The sequence below is a fragment of the Peromyscus leucopus genome, chromosome 8a (genome assembly GCF_004664715.2).
Source record: "Peromyscus leucopus breed LL Stock chromosome 8a, UCI_PerLeu_2.1, whole genome shotgun sequence".
Taxonomy (NCBI): domain Eukaryota; kingdom Metazoa; phylum Chordata; class Mammalia; order Rodentia; family Cricetidae; genus Peromyscus; species Peromyscus leucopus.
Window position 1 is genome coordinate 34,985,225 of NC_051085.1, and position 19,065 is coordinate 35,004,289.

At 41.5% G+C, this 19,065-nt stretch overlaps 1 protein-coding gene across 2 annotated transcripts in view; it reads right to left on the minus strand.

The window, feature by feature from the left end:
- The window catches only part of Zc2hc1b (zinc finger C2HC-type containing 1B), a 52,608-nt gene that overhangs the window by 30,526 nt on the left and 3,017 nt on the right, over positions 1-19,065 (minus strand). For both annotated transcript variants that reach the window (XM_028861343.2, XM_037200313.1), the window contains exons 2-4: positions 15,356-15,417; positions 12,787-12,906; positions 11,714-11,852 (exon numbers count right to left, since the gene is read on the minus strand). In XM_028861343.2, coding sequence (XP_028717176.1) covers positions 11,714-11,852; positions 12,787-12,906; positions 15,356-15,417 — 321 coding nt within the window. The remainder of the gene's footprint in view (positions 1-11,713; positions 11,853-12,786; positions 12,907-15,355; positions 15,418-19,065) is intronic.

Genomic DNA, 19,065 nt, shown 5'->3' on the forward strand with positions numbered 1-19,065 from the left:
CCATCTCCTCAGCACATCTATATCACTGATTTCATCAGGTTGTTGTGAAAGTTAATAGATAATCCACACTAGGGCTTGGCACGGCGGGAAGGGTGGGACATCCGAGAAGGTTATAAATGCTGGCTCTTGCTGTATGGAAACAGGTCCAGCAAGCCTATGCTTCCAACAGCTAAACAAGAAGGCTAACACTTAGAAGCTACAATGTGCTGAGATCACTCAAGAACTCATTCACAGCACTGTAGAAAAACTATTTAGAAGTGGGCATTCAGCATGGCGGTTAGTTCACGCTTTTTTTTTCCAGGTAGGAAGCCAAGCCTTGAAGCAGACACGCTGCTCCAGGTTGGTCAAAGGCATTGTTAGACTTCCATTAGTCCATCTATTCACTGCCACCCTCGCTGCATGCTACCACAGAAGCAACAATGTTTGCCAAACAAAGTCTCTGAGCTAATGAGGCAAACACACTTTCCAAATGGACACCAGGTCCCCCGAGATCCCTAGAGGGAACAAGAAGCCTGGGCATGGGAGAATTGTACAGAAAAGAAAAGGTCCTGTGGCTGAATATTTGGACTTGCCGTTTGCATGTACATTGACTTTCAAATACTCTGAGAAAGGAAAAGCATTTTTTTTCCCTGTAGCAATCATCTGAACATGGTGTGTCACAGCTGCTTGTTCTATCCTAGTCTCAAATTGAGTAATCTTCGTCCTTTATTAGTTATGAGCTCACAAAAAATAACTACATGTTATTTATTTCTATTGAAAATAATTTCAAAGCTTAGGGTGCTAACCCTTACAGCATGGATAGTGAGTTCAAAACCTGCACTACAGAAGGATTATTATGGGAAAGATGGTGGCCAGGTCTCATATAAAATTGAAGTAGAAGAATAAAAAAACATTTTTAAATGCAAAAATTACGTTGAGATCCTTATGCAACCCATGAGATGCTAACCACCGATTCAAGTGCCACAGAATGATCCCAATCCTAAATATTATGTATCACCCCTCCTGTAAAGTGTTGCAGTGACCTGGAGATTTGAATCATTAGCGTACTTGGTTAATCCAGTAAGAACTAGAATAAATATATACAGGTCATGAAAACTGAGTCATAAAAATGGGGATCCATGCTGACAAGTGAGAGGAAATTGCTTGCAAACTCATGCATATTAGGTCATATTATATATAAAGCTCTCCTTGTACGTGCATATAAATTTTCTAGTACATAAGCCTAAGAATTCAGGTTAATATAAAATCCCTGCACAAGCAACATAATCAAATTGCAATAAAAATACACCATTGTGAAGCATTGTTAAGTGCATATAGTAAGGAATTTAATTACAAAATTTCTGTTTTAGCATAAAAATCTGAAAGGAAGAAAATTAATTGAGCATGTGATGAGACCTGCAAAGAGAATTATTTTTTAGAGGAATAATCATCCTGTCATTTTAGAGCCTAGTGGGTAAGGAAAGAAAATCACGCACCCCCATCTGACATGGCTTCACGTCACTAAATAACTGTAAGGTAGTCATCAACATGCTGCAGCTTCTCGTGTGAAAATGAAGCTGTTTCTCATAAGAGGTATGCTTTGTTCTTTGCAGGTGATTGAGGAGGTAAAACACCTACCTTGTCAGTACCATGAGCTGAATTTGATTCCCCCAAACCCACATAAAAACACTGTGTGTGGTGGCATGTGCTAGCAATCCCGACACTGCAGGTGTGGAGACAGGAGATCCCTGGGGCTCACTGGCCAGCAGCAGGTCTACTCTAATAAGTGAGCTTCTGGCCAATGAAAGACTATCTCCAAGGAGGTAGCTGGTGCTCCCGAGCCCAACATCTGAATTTAGTCTCTGGCTTCCACACCAACATGCATGTCCATGGGCACACATGCATCTGCACACCCACATGGACTCACAGGCACATACAAAGAAATGTTTTGTTTTCTGATTCTTGTTACTAACATGGTAGACATAAATCTTTGCATTAAACGTATTAAGATGATGCATTATTTTAAGCTACATTTTCATTAGTATAGAGCAAAAATAAAGAAATTACTAAGATTGTTTTCTGGTATAATTGTTCAAATGATTTGAGTTTTAGGAGGTATTTATTGTGTGATTACACTGTGGCTTGTTTCTAGACTTTTTTTCAAGAGAACTTTTGGAAAAGTAACTTGCATAGTAAAATGCATTTCTTTTAAGCTGGTGGTTTTGTGAGTCTTGACAAATGCATGCATTTGTGCAACCATTCCAATTAAAATATAAAACATTTACACCCCCCCCCAATTTTTCTCATGCCCCATTTCAAACACTCTTCTACTGATGTAGCCTCACTCAGACAAGTCACTGATCTATTTCCCTGTCACTATAGACAAGTTTTCCTCACTCTGTAGTTTTGGTAATAGATAATCCATCTTGCTATATTTATCGTGGTACTATGGAGTAGATTCCATTTGTACATATTTCATGGCTTGTTTTCCTTCATGCTGGTTGGTGGGCATTTTCAATTGTTTCAGTTTATGTTATATAAACAAATGTGACTATAAGACTATTTCATGGATAGATTTCTTTGCATAAATGTGTGGAAGTAGGATTCTTGCACAGGTTAAATATGTGCTTAAGGAGACAGAGCCAAGTGATGGCATTATTTATATTTTCATCAGCAGTATATGTGACTTCTAAGTGTGACACATTCCAGCCAATTGTCAGAGTTCAATTTTAGTTATACACGTGAGTGCTGTGCTGGTTAGACACCAACAAAGGACACCTGAGAAGAGAAACCCTCAACTGAGAAAATTCCACTATCAGATTGTCCTGTAGGCAAACATATGGGTCATTTTTTTAAAAATTCATGATTGATGTGGGAGGTCCCTGCCCACTGTGGGTGATGCCACTTCTATATATGTGGTCCTGGGTGTGTGTGTGTGTGTGTGTGTGTGTGTGTGTGTGTGTGTGTGTGTGTATCAAGCTGAGTGACCCATGCGGATCAAGCCAGTAATCAGCATTTCTTTGTGGTGTCTTATTCAGTTACTATCTCCAGATTCCTGTCTTGAGTTCCTTTCCTTACTTCTTTCAACAATGATAGACTGTGATTGGAATGTGTAAGCCAAATAAACCCTATCCTCTCTAAACTGGTCCTAATCAGTGTTTTTCCCCCACAGTAATAGAATGCAAAACAGAACAGAAATTGGTACAAGAGACTGGGCTATTGCTGCGACAGACAGACTTAACAGTGTTGTTTGGGGAAGGAGTGTGGAAGTGTTTGGAACTTTGAACCAGAAAATCTCTGGCGTGCTCAAAGCTTAAAGGGCTGTTTTGTGGGAGCTTGTGTGGAGAACTGCACACAATGGAGGCCTGGTTTATGAAGGTTCAGAGGGAAGCAAGGACTATTGGGGCTATAGATATGGTCAGGTTGGATGAAGAATCTGTGGTTTCCAGTCCTCTGGGGCAGAAGAATAAGCTGTGATTAGCAAGAGGCCAACACCACTGAAGTGAAACCTTTGCTTTGCTGGGACGATTGACACTGGTTAATTAGGGTTGAGAAATCAGTTGCGATTGAGAAGAGACCAACATCCCTGAGGTGAAATCTTCTCAGAAGTTTTTTCCTCAGGGACAGCACACAGAAGCTATGGTCCAAAGGGGCTGAAAGCTGCATCTCAAGCTGGCAGCTGAATTTGGTAACATGTAAGAATCTCCTACATGGTACTTATTCTGACAGCATGGAAACTACAAGGTTGAAGGTCTCATGGAGAGAAGCTGAGATCTGGCACTGAGAGTCCAGGAGAGGCCATCGGTGAAGGCACAGGCTCAGCTGCAGTGGAGACCCCAACATATGGAAGATGGCAGGGCTGGGAGATGACCCCTAAAGACAGTGGTAGACGTGGAATGGAGCCAGTCTATCCTACAAAGCACACTGTGTGTGCTGTGGATGGCAGAGCTAGGGAAGAGGAATTGCTCAAGCCCTTTGGAGCCCCAAAGATCATGAGTGAGTTCCAGACGCTGGGCATTGAAGTTTTCACACGGTTAGACTTTATTTTGCTGTGGTCCGATTGTAATTCTGCTCTGGTTCTCCCTGCCTTGGAATTATAAAGTATGCAACTTATTTTGGATTTTACAGGAATCCATGGTTATGAGACTGAATATTTTTAAAAGACTTTGAATCTATAAAGTTATAGTATGCTTCATATTGTGATATAAACATGGGATCTTAGAATAAACAATAAAGGGAAGACTATGGCTTAATAATAATGTATTTGTGTGTCAAGTTGACAAATAATCGATTGAGCTGGTTTATTGCTTGTTTGCTTCTTTTTGTCAATTTGGTAGAAGTCAGGGTCATCTGGGAAGAGGAGAAACTTAATTGAGAAAGTGCCTCCATCAGATTGGCCTGTAGGCAAGTCTACAGGGTATTTTCTTGATTAATGTAGGATTAATATGGGGGGCCCAGCCCACTGTGAGTGATATCACCCCTAGATGGTCCTGGATTGTATTTTTAAAAAGCAAACTGAGGGAGCCATCAGGAGCAAGCCAGTAAGCAGCATTTCTCTATGGCCTCTGCTTGCGCGCTTCCCCTGGCTTCCCTCAGTGATGAACTATAAGATGTAATAAACCTTATCCTCTCCAAGTTTCCTTTGGTTGTCATGGTTACCATGCCAACAGAAAGCAAACCAGAAGCATGAGTCGTAGCATTTCGCTGTGGCCTTAATTTGCACAGTGAAACTAACGTTAAGTGCTTTGTCGTGTGAAGGTCAGTTGTTATTTCATGACATCTCTTGCCCCTTTATGGTGAGTTTTAAGTGTTATTGAGACAGTAGTCTTAACATGAGCCCCCTAAGGTGGTGGTGGGGGCGGCGGTGCATGCATGCCTTTTATCTTAGCACTCAGGAGGCAGAGGCAGGTGGATTTCTGAGTTTGAGGACAGCCTGGTCTACAGAGAGAAACCTTGCCTCAAACACACACACACACACACACACACACACACACACACACACACACACACACACACACACAATAAAAAGAACAAAACACCCACAAACAAAACAAAACTGACTCTCTGCTGTGGTTGTTTTGAGACAGGCTCTCACTTAGTAGCCCTGGCTTGGAATCTTCCTGCCTCAGTCCTGGGTGCTGAGATTACATACATGTGTCACCACACCGAGTGAACCATGCTCCTTCAGCCTTGTTAATCTTTATTGACCTAGTTTTGTTCACTGTTTTTCTAATTTTAATACTTGTTATACTTCTGTTAATGATCTATTTTGAAGTGATTGTTATACAAAGTATAAGAGTTTATTTTTTTCAAATTGATATCCAGTTTTCCTAGCAATGTTTGTTGGTAAGACTACTCTCCCCTCCAATTAATTACCTTGGCATCTTGTCTTGGGGTCATTATTGCTGTGATGAAACACCATGACCAAAAAGCAAGTTAGAGGGGGAAAGGTTTATTTTGGTTACACTTCCACATCAATGTTCACCATCAAAGTCAAGACGAGAACTCAAGAGGAACAGGAACCTGGAGGCAGGAGCTGATGCAGAGGCCATGGAGGGATACTGCTTATTGGCTTGTTCCTCATGCCTTGCTCAACCTGCTTTCTTACAGAAGGAGAACCACAGCTCAGTGGCGACCCCCCCCCCATATTAACCACTAAGAAAATGCACAACAATCCAGGTATAGTGGCCTGAGTCTTTAATCCTAGCACTCATGAGGCAGAGGCAGGCAGATCCCTGGGAGTTCAAGGCCAGCCTGGTCTACAGAGTAAGTTTCATTTCAGGACAGCTAAAGCTATGTAGTAAGCCCCTGTCTCAAACAAAAACAAGCAACAAAAAAAACATGCACCACAGGCTTGCCTGCAGCCCAGGTGTATGGAGGTGTTTTATCAATTGACTTTCCTTTCTCTTGGATGACTTCCGTTTATATCAAGTTTAGCCAGAACACACCTTAAAAGAAAACCAACCATGCTTGGGGTTGATTCTATAGCAGATTCCATTTTCTGTTCAGTTGCCCTTCTAACATTGCATTGCCACAAATACCATGTTCATAGCGAGTCTGGACACTAAGAGAGCATCAGTCCTCTGTTTTATGGGTTTCCCCCCAAAACTGGCTTGGTTATTCCAGATCCTTTCAATTTGCACATGCTTTTAGAGTCAGCTGGTTAACTCCTACTTGGCAAAGAAGAGTTGCAGTTACTTTTATTGGAATTAAATTGAAACCATAGAGAAATGTGGGTAGAGTTGACATCACAGCACACTACTGAGTCTCTTAAGCCATGGAAATGGTAAGTCTTTCTATTAATTTTGGTCCTTTTTAATTCCTCGAAGGAGTATACTGTTTTTCATTTTATACTTCTGTACATATTTTGTCAACTATATCCCTAATGTTTAACATTTTTATGTTATTGTGTTGTTTTTTAATTTCATATTTAATTGCTTCTGTATAGCCCACAGAAGTCCAGAATGTACTGATTTTGTTCTAATTCTAGCATCCTTCTAGAGTTTTCTTTGTTTCCTCTTTAGTGATTACAGCTTGTGATTCAGGTAACCTTACTTCTCCAGCTCAGTCTTCATGTCATATATTATATGTGTCATATATATATACATATATATATATATTATATGTGTGTATTTATATGATTATACATTGATTTTTCTCTTATTGCACTGGGTACTATTTCTAGCATGTTTAACAGAAGTGGACAGAATGGACATTCTTGCTTTTTCCCCCCTGAGCTACGTGGGAATGTGTTTGGTTGGTCACTGTTGAGAAATAGAGATTTTTTCCAAGATTCTCTTTACGGGAGAAATTATCTTTTATTTTCCAATTGCTGAGAGAGTTTCTGTTTTGTTTTTAATATGTACAGTGCTGTACTTTGTCAAACAGTTTTGCTCTTTTGAGATGATCAAAATGCTTCTTAAAATATTTTGTTGTTATAATAAATTACATTTATTATTTTTTCCTTCTATTTAATTTAGGCTAGTTTGCTCATATTTTACTTTTAAAAGCAAAATTTTATCAGCTTATAAGCCAAGACCCTGTAACTTTGATGTTTTCATTATTATTCACTTAAAGTATTTTCTAATTCAATGTGTGACTTGTTCTTAGATTTGTGGGCTGTTTAGAAATCACTTGCTATTTCTAAGTACTCAGAAATTTTCCAGATATATTTTTTCATTAACTTCTAATTTAATTTTATTGTGGTCAGAAAATATATTCTATATTATTTCAATCCTCCTAAGATTCCTGTCGCTAACTTTATAGCCCTGAATATAATGTTCTCTGTGTACTTGAGAGCAATGTGTATTCTGCTCTGTTTGTCCTATTTATGTCAGTGAGGACAGACTGGTTGATACTGCTACCCAAGTTTTCTATAGCACTACTGATTTTCCTTTGGGTCAGCCTATCAGTTATTATGATATGAATGACAAGATGTCTGAAAATAACTGAACAGTGAATTTATCTCTTTCTAGCTTAGTTAAGTTTTGCTTTACATTCTCAGAAGCACTAAGGACATGCACATAGGTCACCTTAATGACTGTGGCTTTTGAATCATTGTTTCTGTTAACACTTATCCTGAAGTTCTCTTTGCCCAATGTCAGCAGATACTCGAGTTCTATGATTATTGCTTTTATCTTTCTCCAGGCTTTTAGATTCTGTCCTTAAAGGGTGTTTCTTGTGAAAAGCATACCATTGGCTCTTGCTTTATTAACTAGCTTGACGGTGTCTGTCTTTATCTGGAGTAGCAGGCCACTTATTTGCAGTTGTCCAACCTTATCCCATATGTTCTCTGCCCACACCCCCATTCTTCATACCTGATGTTTTACTAGGTACACCTCAGTATTTTTGAATGGGCCCTGTAGCAACCTCCAATGTATCTTCACACGCTATTATATCTATTCTTGTATAAAACCCTGAAAAATATGTTTATTCTCCTCATTCAACTTTGTGCCATTGTTTCACACATTTCATTTCACACGTCAAAATCCTACCAAGAATACTCTTATTTTTGCTTTACACAGTGACATAAAGCCTACTGGTGGTGCTGTACTCAGTAGAGACAAGATGAGAACACTCATTTTTGCCACCTGTATCTCACAAGTATTGGGAGTACTAGACAGAATTTAGGCATGAAAGAGAAATAAAAGGCATACAGATAGAAAAGGGAGAATAACATTATCTGTTTACAGATGACATATATACAGAATGCTAATGATTCCACAGAAGCAGTGTTAGAGCTAATAAATAAATCCAGCAGAGTTACAGGATACAGAGTCGGCATACCAAAACTAAGCTGCATTTTGTATGTGCAAACAATGAATAATGAGCAAGGCTAAAAATTCCATTTTCTAGAAAATCAAAAAGGATAAAAAACTTATGAATAAATTCAAATGAGAAAGCAAAAGACTAATACATGGAAAACATTGGTGAAAGAATAAAAGAAAACACAGATAAATGTAAAGCCATTTTCTTGCCCATGCAGTAGAAAATAATACTGTTAAAATGACAGTATTATCCGAAGTCATCTATGGGTTTAGTGAAGTCCCTGTTAAAATTCCAAAGTGGCATTCAAAACATTTGTGTTTATTTTTCATGTGTATGTGTGTGCGCTTGTGTGGTGGTTTGAATAAGAACGGCTCCCCATAGGCTCAGATATTTGTATGCTTGGTTTCCTGTTGGTGGGGCTGTTCGGGAAGGATTAGGAGGTGTGGCCTTGTTAGAGTGGGTGTGGTGTTGTTAGAGGGGGTGTGACCATGTCAGAGGAAGTGTGTCCTTGTTGGAGGAAGTGTGGTCTTGTTGGAGGAGGTGTATCACTGGGGGTGGGTTTTGAGGTTTCAAAAGCCCATGCCATTCCCAATTAGCTCTCTCTGCCTTGTGCTTATGAGTCAAGATATAAGCTCTGAGGTATTATCCCAGTACCGTGCCTGCCTTCTCGCTGCCCTGCTCCCTGTCTTGATGGCCATGGGTTCTAACCCTCTGAAACTATAAGCACAAATAAACTCTCTCTTCTTTAAATTTCCTTGGTCTTGTCTTATCACATCAATAGAAAAGTAACTGAGACAGCCTGCTTGTCTGAATGTACACCATGTGAGTGCAGGCGCCTACAGAGGTTCTGTAACTTCATGGAATTGGAGTTACACAAGGTTGTGAGCCTCCATGCAGGTGCTAGATACTGAACCTGGGTCTTCTGAACTCTATCATGCTGAGCCATCTCTCCATCCCCCAAAGTGACATTTTTTTTCTTTTGTAGAAATAGAAAAAAAAAAAAAGTCCTAAAATTCATATGGAATGTCAGAAGACCCCAAACAGCCAAAACAGCTTCTTGTGTCTGCAGCATTCACAGTTTTTGGTCTCAAAACTTACTTTATTCTTGTGGTAATCAAGGTGGAGCTGCACTGGTAGGAGGACAACCGTAGATGAGTAGCACAGGACAGAGAGATTAAACTTCCAAGTGTACAGTGACTTGACTTTACATTTTTTTAAAGATCAGGTTTATTTATTTGTGTGCGTATGTATGGAGGAGCATGTGAAAGTCACCTTCCACCATACGAGTCCTGGGGTTGGAACAAAGTCTGTCAAGCTTCGTGGCAAGCACCTTTACACACTGAGCCACTTTACTGGGTCCTCCGGAACTTTTAATAAGATACTGTTACTGTTTAAGAAGGGAAGAATGGCCTTTTAAATGATTCATTTTTTATTTTTGCATAGTCATTGTACAAAGTGTTGGGTTCCGTGATAACATTTTAACCAACTATATCATGTAGTAAGAGGGAAGCCTTCCCTTGCATTTCCCCCAAATGCTAACTCAGGATAGACAAACCACCTCCCAGTAAATCCTAGAACTTCAGAATAAGAAACACAGGGGGTTAGGCCGGGTGGTGCACACCTGTCATTCCAGCATGTGGAAGTGAAAGGAGGACCAGGGACTTGGTGTCATCTTTGACCATACAGCAACTTTGAGGCCAGTCTGAGCTACGTGAGACCTTTGACCCCAAACAAGAGATTCTTCAGGGGAGAGGTGTTAGTGCTGTATTTGGCAATGATACTGTCTTCTATAACATGAAAAACATAGACCACAAAAGAAAAAGTAGTTCAAAATTTAAAATGTTGTGCTTTAACTAAATACAATACTGTCCAAAGGCAACACAAAATAGGAGAAAAACTATTTGCAAATCACACATCTGACAAGAGGTTAAAATGAACCTAACTGGGCCTCCAGTCTTAGCTTCCAACTTGTGTAAAAGATGGGACAGAGACAAGTTAAACATCGCTATGACCAAACAGGCAGACAAGTACAGAACAGGCAGCATTCTGAAAGTTCAATCATTGGACAAAGGTGGAGAACATCGAAAACCATCTGAAAAGACAAGGGAAAGCAACATTTGGACCTTGACCCGATTCTGGATTCTGGCTGGGTGGGTATGGGGAGAGCCTTAGACACATTCTTCAAATAACTTGGAAAACATGAATCTGTGTTTTCTTTCCTTCAGAAATGAATTGTTGACATTGTCAAGGATAAAGTACCGCTATCTAAGACTGCACGGTTAGAGACATCTTCCAGGGTCACTGAGATGGCTCAGTGGGTAAAGGTGTCTGCCTGCCACCAAGCCCGGCAGCCTGGTTTGATCATCAGGACCCACAGTAGAAAGAAAGGAATCAATCCTAAAAGTTGTCCTCTGATCTTTGTGTGCGTGTGTGCGTGCGTGCGTGCATGCATGAGTGTGTGTGTGTGTGTGTGTGTGTGTGTGTGGTACCTGACCCAATAAAACACATATACACACAAAGAGACAGAGAGACAGAGAAGAGAGAGACACAGATGTGGGAGCCCGTTCTCGGGTTCTTCGTGGCTTTACCCAGCAGGTCCGAATAGAGGATGATCAGGACCACGGACCTGGGTGCAGGCGTCTGAGATGGTCTGCACTTGGCTGTGCTGGGGGAGGAGGTCTTTTGCTCCACCCCTTGGTGTCTCTATAAATACTCTGGGGCAGAGACAGTCGGGGCCCGTTGGAATAGGTTCCAGGCCCTCTCGAGGCTATCCTTTATTTTCTGTTTATCTCCGTGATATTCTCCACTATAAATCCTTCTATCTAATATTTCCTGCCGATTGCACTCAAGAAAGCTCTGGGGAACTGTGGGGGTGGTGGGTAAACGCCCCACACACAGAGAGGAGACAGACAAACAGACAGAGGAGAGAGACAGACAGACAGAGACAGAGATACAGAGATAGTAAGGTAGTACAGTCCACAATCCTTGGACTTGAGAAGACACGTAAATGATTATTGTCCTATTCTTTCCTGTTTCTTAGATTTGAAACTTTTCAAAGCACAAGGCTTGGAGGAAGGAAAGCGGTGAAGCCACTTAACCCATATGACTTTCCATGGTTGGCTTTATGAGCACATCACTTGCAAACACGGAGCTGTACGTTGCTGACCCTGTGGAACCAGTAGAGAACTGTGAACAGCTTCCTGCCCCTCAACCACAGTGCAAATGGCGTGCCCTTTAGGTATGTACTGACACTACCAGGTGTGATGGTGTCTCCTGGTGGCATCTCAAGGTGGGACCGACAGGAGGGAACATACAAGCTCTGTGAACTGGAAGAAAAGGGTAACAATGTGGGCTGCATATATTCACTTAAACAATGAATAAAACTACCTCAATGTCATTATCACTGTCATTTTTATAGGGCTAAAAGTCAACCGTGACCCCCGAAGCAAGCCAGATACGCACACACCTGGGTTGATGGATGGAGGAGGGGGAGGCGGAAGGGGCCTGCCCTCTTTAATGGCTAGAGTGCACTGCTTTGCTGACCGAATCGTATTGATGAAATCCTCATGCTGCTGTCTCCAGTTGGATTTCCTCATGGGCTGACCCTGTGAGAAACAAAACCAAAGCAGCATCTACTGCCCCACACTACATACCAATGCACAGATTTAAAAAAAAAAAAAAAAAAAAAAAAAAGCCTAGGTTTTGAATTTATAGCAAATGGGGTCGTGTAGCTGGCAGAGAAAGTTTTTTTGTAGAGAAAAAATTTTCCCCGAGAACTATTTTAAAAAGTTTGCAAACTACAGCAATATCATTTACAAATCATAACAGTGACAACACACACACACACACACACACACACACACACACACAAAATCAGAGAAACAATGAAACCATAAAACTTTAGAGAAAGACAGATGCAAGATGAAAGGTGACTTTCTTAAACTTTTGTTTGGAAATTTCATTTTAGCTGATTTATTTGTGGGTGGGGGTGTGTCTAGACCACAGCTCTCGAGGAGTGTAAGGGGACAGACAGCTCTCGGGACTGTTTTCCCACCGTCTGGTTCCCTGGGGACTGAGCTCAGGTTGTCAGGCTTGGTGGCAGGTATCTTGCTGGTCCCAACGGTAACTTTCTTCCTGGTATTGCATACACATGTGCAGTCTCAACACTGGGGAAGTTGAGGCAGAAGGATTGTGAACTTAAAGCTAGTTGGGCTATGCAGGCAGTTCATGGCCAACCTTAGCTCTACAGTGAAACCTTATCTCAGAGGGTCAGGGAAGCGGGGAGTAACTTTTTTCCCAGACCACTTTCTAGACTGAAAGGCATGCTAATGAAAATGTAAACAGGATTCTTTCAACTACATCTGGAAAGTATCTAAACTTTATTTGGAAATCTAAGTAAGATTATACAGAAAACAGTAAAGGTGGATTATATTTAAATTCCATTACACTGCCTTATCAAGCAAAAAATGAAACCAGAGAGCCAAGAAACCAGCTTAAATGTCCTTTCTGTATTGAGAAGTAAAGAAATCGTTGGCATACCTTGGGCTGAGGTGGCTGACTTACGGTGGGAATGTCTGTTCCCTGTAATCTTTGCTTCAAGGAATCGAAGGGTTTGCGTTTTTTGTTGAAAAGTTTCTTACATATTGGTCCATGTCTTTCCTGGACAAGGAAGGGAAGGGATTGGATTTGGAAAATGTATGATCACAAAGTTTTAATGATGACATACTTAACCTCCAGGATGGTGACAGGCAAGTGCTTGTAGAATTTAGTCCATTCTCTAATTCTAGGCCACAGTAGAGAAATTCCATTACTCTCCCCAGTCATGTCAAACACAGCTCAATATTGTATTTAGGGAAAGGTAACAAAAGGCGTTTTACAGCTTCCTATACTTGTGGACCTTTAAGAGGTGAGGTCTAAGCTGGAAATGGAGGTGTGGGCCTCTATTTCAGTAGCAGGGAAGCCCAGGGAATAGGGTTGTGGGTGCAAGGCACCGTGGGCTACATAAAGAGACCCTGTCTCAAAAGCAGGACAGCAAAAGTGGGTGAGTTCTTACTGGGAGGATTTTTGGTCATCAGGGGTGTATATCCTTTCAAGAAACTGTGGACTCAAACCCCTTTCTTCTAATTTTCTTTTGCTTACTGCTTATGAATGGAAAAGCTTTGCCTCCTTTTATGTTTTTACTGCTACAACCATAGGATCAAAGCAATGGAGCTAAGTTCTCATGAAATGGCACCTCTAGAACTGGGACAAATGTGAATCTTTTCTGTTCATAATGTGACTGTCTCAGGTATTTTGTTATAGTAACAGAAGGTTAAAACAGTGGCTAAAGAGTTTGACTTTAAATTTGATTTTACATTTCAAACTCTAAAAATTAGGCCATGTGCTCTTTATTCCAGTCAGTAGTCTTTAAATTACTCAACTTGTCTAAAGGACAAACTAGAAGACACATAGAGCTTTGCTTGGTGTCCCTGCAGAAAGTTATGGTATGGTGGTCTGAAAAAGAAATGTCCCTCATGGGCTCAGGGACTTGAGTACTTGGTCCCCTTTTAGGGACATTGTGTGAGGATGCTATGGAACCTTCAGGAGGTGGAGCCTTGCTGGACAAAGTCTCTTACCAAGGGCTGGCCTATTTCCTGTTCATTTAGTTGGCTTTCTCTGTTTAGATAAAATGTGACCAGCCAGCTTCCAGCTCCAGTTACCATGCATTTCCCACCATGCCATGGTTTTGTGGCCACGATGGGCTTTATCTATCTGGAACTGTAAGCCAAAGACGACCCTTTCTTCCTTGAATTGCTTTTGGTCAGCATGTTTCATCACAGCAACTGAAAATTACTGACTAATACAATTGGTCACAGTGCCTCTAGGGCACAACATGCACATTTTTGTCCTCGTCCATAATGGCTACCATTTACAAAGTTGCTTTGTCTGGATTCTCAAAATGCAGGTTCTATAAAAAATCTCTGTTCCTCCAAGTCATCCATGTTAAACTACAGGAGAGAGTATCAGACCATGTGATTCAGTGTTCTGTACAGCCGAGAGACAGGCTTAGGAGTGAGACTCGGGAGTATGTAAGCATACTTAGCATTTAGCAATTGCTAGCCAGAGGTACCACCTAGGTCTCAACTCCTCTCAGGGGTGCAGCTCCTAGTCAGCAAAGGTAGCAGAGTGCTGAAAGATACTGGTAGACACTGGGCTGCAACAGGCTTGTATGAGTTCCACTGGTAGCTTCAGGGGCTCCAACCACAGTTTACCCAGAACAGATATTTCGTTTCTAAAATTTCCCAGAAAAACAAAACCTACAACTGCATTTTGGAGGTCCCTTGTCATCCAAACCCTAAATCTGCAAGTTCAATATACTATCCCATGATCTAAAATACCCAAATGATTACATTATCATTGTAAGAATTCCTTTTTAAAAATTTATCTTTCTTGGCTATCTCCTTACAACACTAAGGTGGTACCATTTGCTTGAAACCCATCCCCCCCACACCTCTTGTGCCCCTCAAGTTTGAAATAATCCAAACTTTTGTTCAACTTTAAAGCCTGGGAACTTGACATGCAGTTAGTTCGTATCTGGAAAATTAGATCTTGGAGCAGGCTTGTATCCATGTATTATTTGTTCCAACGGTATAAAAACCCCTTGAAATCAGAGAGTTCCGTGTACGTGGCAAGGCAGAAAACAGGACGGCTACAGGACTTGTCAGAATTAGTGACAAATTTGCAGCTACGAGCCAAGTTTCCAGATGCCTGAAATCCAATGCTCATTCCTCTCGACCAGCTAATTTCCCTGGTGTTTTGGCCTTGAAATTTGAATTTTTGATGCTTAAAGAAAAGGCGGGAGAGCCAGAATCTCTCAAGGGAAGTGGTCTGTGCCAAGACCATTCCATCTGGCATGCTTTCAGGGAGACCGTGGTTAACAGGGTCACTTCTGAACGTGGCATTATCAGCCTGCCTCAGTGTCCTCCGGGCCTGGCAGCCATAGGTTACGTACTTCTCTCCCCCGCCCCTCTCCACATCTGTCTTTAATCTTGGCACCGTTGCCTCCTCACTGACTTGACAGTTCATTTAACTCCAATGAAACACATCTACAAAATGTCTTTATGTTTACCAGAACATCTGCTGCAAAGCATCTCCCACAGACTTCACAGGGAAATAGCTTCTGATTGCCATCTGCATGAGATTCAAGAGCACATTATGTTAAGTTTCATGGAATTGCCTGGCTGAGGAAAGACGGGTGACTGTAGGTGACCTCAGTCACCTGTCAGCCTCACAGTTGTCCATCCCCACCACCTGCTTCCTCCTCCTCGGAAGAGCCTTAACAATCCCACAAGTTTTCTTTTCCTAATATAAACTTCTCTCCTCCACACACAAGTAAATTACACAAACTTGAGGCAAACAGAGTGTAATTATTTGCTTTGGTGGGTAAATGGGGTGCTGAGAGCTATGCATTAGACATAAGTACAGAGGTAATGTATTAGCATAAAGTCACAAATTATCTGATGGTGACATCTTTGGGATTCTGCTTAGGCTGAAGATAGACTACCATTGATGTCTCAAGGAAAACTGGTCCATGCCTTCCCTAGACAAAGGAAAGTGTCTCTGAGGGTCTGGAGAGGTGGCTCGGGGGTAATGTTCTTGCTGGACAAGCATGAGCACCTGATTATGGACCCCCAGTACTTAAATAAATGCTAGCATGGTGGCCTCCATCTGCAACTCCAGCACTGGAGGGAGTTAGATGGGCAGATCCTGGGGTCTCACTGGCCAGACAACCCAGCCAAGCAGCAAGACTCGGGTTCAAGTGAGAGACCGTCAATAGAATGAACAGTTAAGCAAGACACGACCTCAACCTCTGACCTCTTTACCACAGGCATGTGCAAGCATGCGCGCACACACACACACACACACACACACACACACTTAGATAATGAGGGAAATTAAGTACTGCTGGAAGATATAAGTCAGACAAAAACTGAATTTCTAGCACAGGACTAGCAAATCTTGTAAGAAATAATTAAATATGTTGAAAGGAACCCTACATGGGCCCAACAACAACAACAAAAACAGAAAATAGGAAGATACATTTCTAAGTTAGAAGATTAATTACTTTAAAAGAAGTTAGAGAAAAGCAAAATATTAGGGACTGCTAAGATTTCATTTTTTAGTACTTCTTTTCAGTTAGTCTGAATTTGAGTACGTAATTTTTTTTTTTTTTAAAGTTTCAGTTCTAAGCACAGGGGTCTTACACTGGAATAAAAATATGGCTTTTACATAGACAAGGAGGGACATCTTGGAACGCTGTGGTCCTCAAGGGAACCGGCACAGAGCTGTGGAGGATTCACATGACATACTTGAAGATGGATAGGGGTGTGTTAATTTTAAAATTGGGATGGAAATTTAAACAGGCGAGGAAGGAGAAAATGTACCGAAGACTCTCCAACAGGACGAGTTTTTTGGGGTGAGGGTGGGGAAGTGATAGAAAGATGAATGCTTGGGGACAATGCTACGTGTACAGGCAGGAAGCCAGAGAAGACCTTGGGTCTGTGGATAGAACTAGGGAGTTGAAAAAAAAAAAAAAAAGTGCATCTGGGGAAGAAAAATGACCTAGTCTGGGAACTACTGAGTTCAACAGAGCTGTCCAGCCAGCAGGATGGAAATGAGGGAGGTCAGGGTGAGGGACGCAGATGTAGGTTTTGGGGAATGAGGTAAAGCAGGACACTGCCAGGGACGAAGTCGTGGAAAAAGCAGTGGAGAGGATCCTTAGGGAAGCTTCCACTTAAGGCCAAGAAAATGATGGTGATAAGCCAGGAGAAGCAGAGAGCAGGGCCATGGAAACCGACAGGGGAACCATGTGAAAAAGAGAGATCTGCTTAACAGGAAGCAGATGGCAGGGTGTGCAGACGCTGTTGATTTAAACAATTTCTTCACAGGTCTGCTAATTGGTGTCTGTGTTCTCAGCACAGGCCATCCACCTCAGCCCACAGAAATACTCCCCCTCCAGTCCTTTCAGCTGTCCACAAAACTGGGTCTTAAAAAAAGTAAACATTTCAACAAAGCTACTCCCCCCCCCAACTTGTTAATAAATACTTGATTCTAAAACTGTCCTTTCCCCGCAACATTACTGAAGGTAATGTTCTTATATTTGTTAAAGTCATATTTATTTGGTTCTTTCCATGTCTAGGTTATTTCACCGGCTCCTCACAGTTACCTTCTAAGACAGGGCTGGTGTGGTTTTCACAGAGAAAATGGAGGCTGAAAGCTAAGTGACTTCTCTTAGTCCACAAATTCCAAGTGGTAACCCTGAAATTTGAACCCAAGTTTCTGCCTCTACAAAGGATAGACAAAAATTCAACTATAGGTTTATGATGTCCCTGTTAATCAATGAAGTACCTGGAAACCCCCAGAAGACCAATGATCTTTGGCTTAAATCAGTGAGTTTTAATGAGTTCAAGTACATTAAAATAAAAGATATGACCCAATTAAAAACCTGGATATGGATGGACCACTCCATTCTGAACAACATTCAAGTTGGAAGCTTGTCTATAATCAATGAAGAGGGTATCTTCCTTAACAGCTGAATCACACATGAAGTTCAAGGTCTATACTGTCATACTCTGTACTGACTCAAATCAAAGATTTGATCCATATAACCTTAAAAGAACACTTTGAAACAAGCAAAATAGCCTTCAATGAGCAAAAAGCTACATGAACTGTGGAGTACCCATACGTTGGAACACCACACAGCAATAAAAAGGAATGCTATTGATCCATGGGACAGCTTAAAAGGATCTCAATGCTGAGTGAAATAAAGCCAAGTTACATTTGACATGACTCCATTTGCAAAATATCGTCAAATGTCAAAATGACAGAGATGGAAATTAGACATTAGATTCTCAAGCTGTAGGAATGGTTGGTGCGTGGAGGCTGGATGTGAGACGGTAGGATGAGAACAATCTCCCTTTGTGTGATGGAAGAGGTTTGGCTCTTTGCCAATGGAGGGTAGTGGTTACATGTCAAACAGTACCAAGCCAAGAGCACACATTAATGACATTTACTGGTTTGGATGTTGTAGTGCAGCTGTTCAACAAGAAGTTTGGGGGAAAGCTGGGTTAAGGGTGCAAGGGATCCCTTGGCTATCCTGCCACCTTTTGCAAAGCTATGCATATTCTGTCAAAAGGAAACAGTTAAGTAGGAGTGAGCGAACCGTGACCCATGAACACACGGAGACGGAATGTTTGTGAAGATCAAGTATTATGGGAGTGCCCCCATACTCGTCTCCTTATAGCTGTTGTTGCTTTCACACTATCTGCAGTTGTGCCGCTGAGAGGACACATGACCTGGAAAGCAGAAAAGCATACTGTGTGGCCATTCAGGAACATGGGTTGCTGACAGATGAACGAGAATACGCCAATTAAAAATACGTTTGCCACGCCTGCACTTAGGAGGCAAGAGGACTTGAGTTCAACTCTGACCAAGACTACAGTAAGAGACTTAAAAAAAAAGGTACAGTCAGGTGTGGTGGCACACACCTTTAACAATCCCAGCACTTGCCTTTAATCTCAGCACTTGTGAGGCAGAGGCAGGAGGAGTTTGAAGTAACCCTGCTCTACAGATTGAATTCCAGGACAGCCAGGGCTACACAGATAAACCCTATCTAGAAAAACAAAATAAAAACACATAAACAAAAAAACAAATCAAAACAATCAACCAAGCAACCAAAAGGATTTGTGAATTACATGTAGACAAAAGAAACAGAGTTCGGCGATGATGGTGCACGCCTTTAATCCCAATACTCGGGAGGCAGAGGCAGGAGGATTTCCC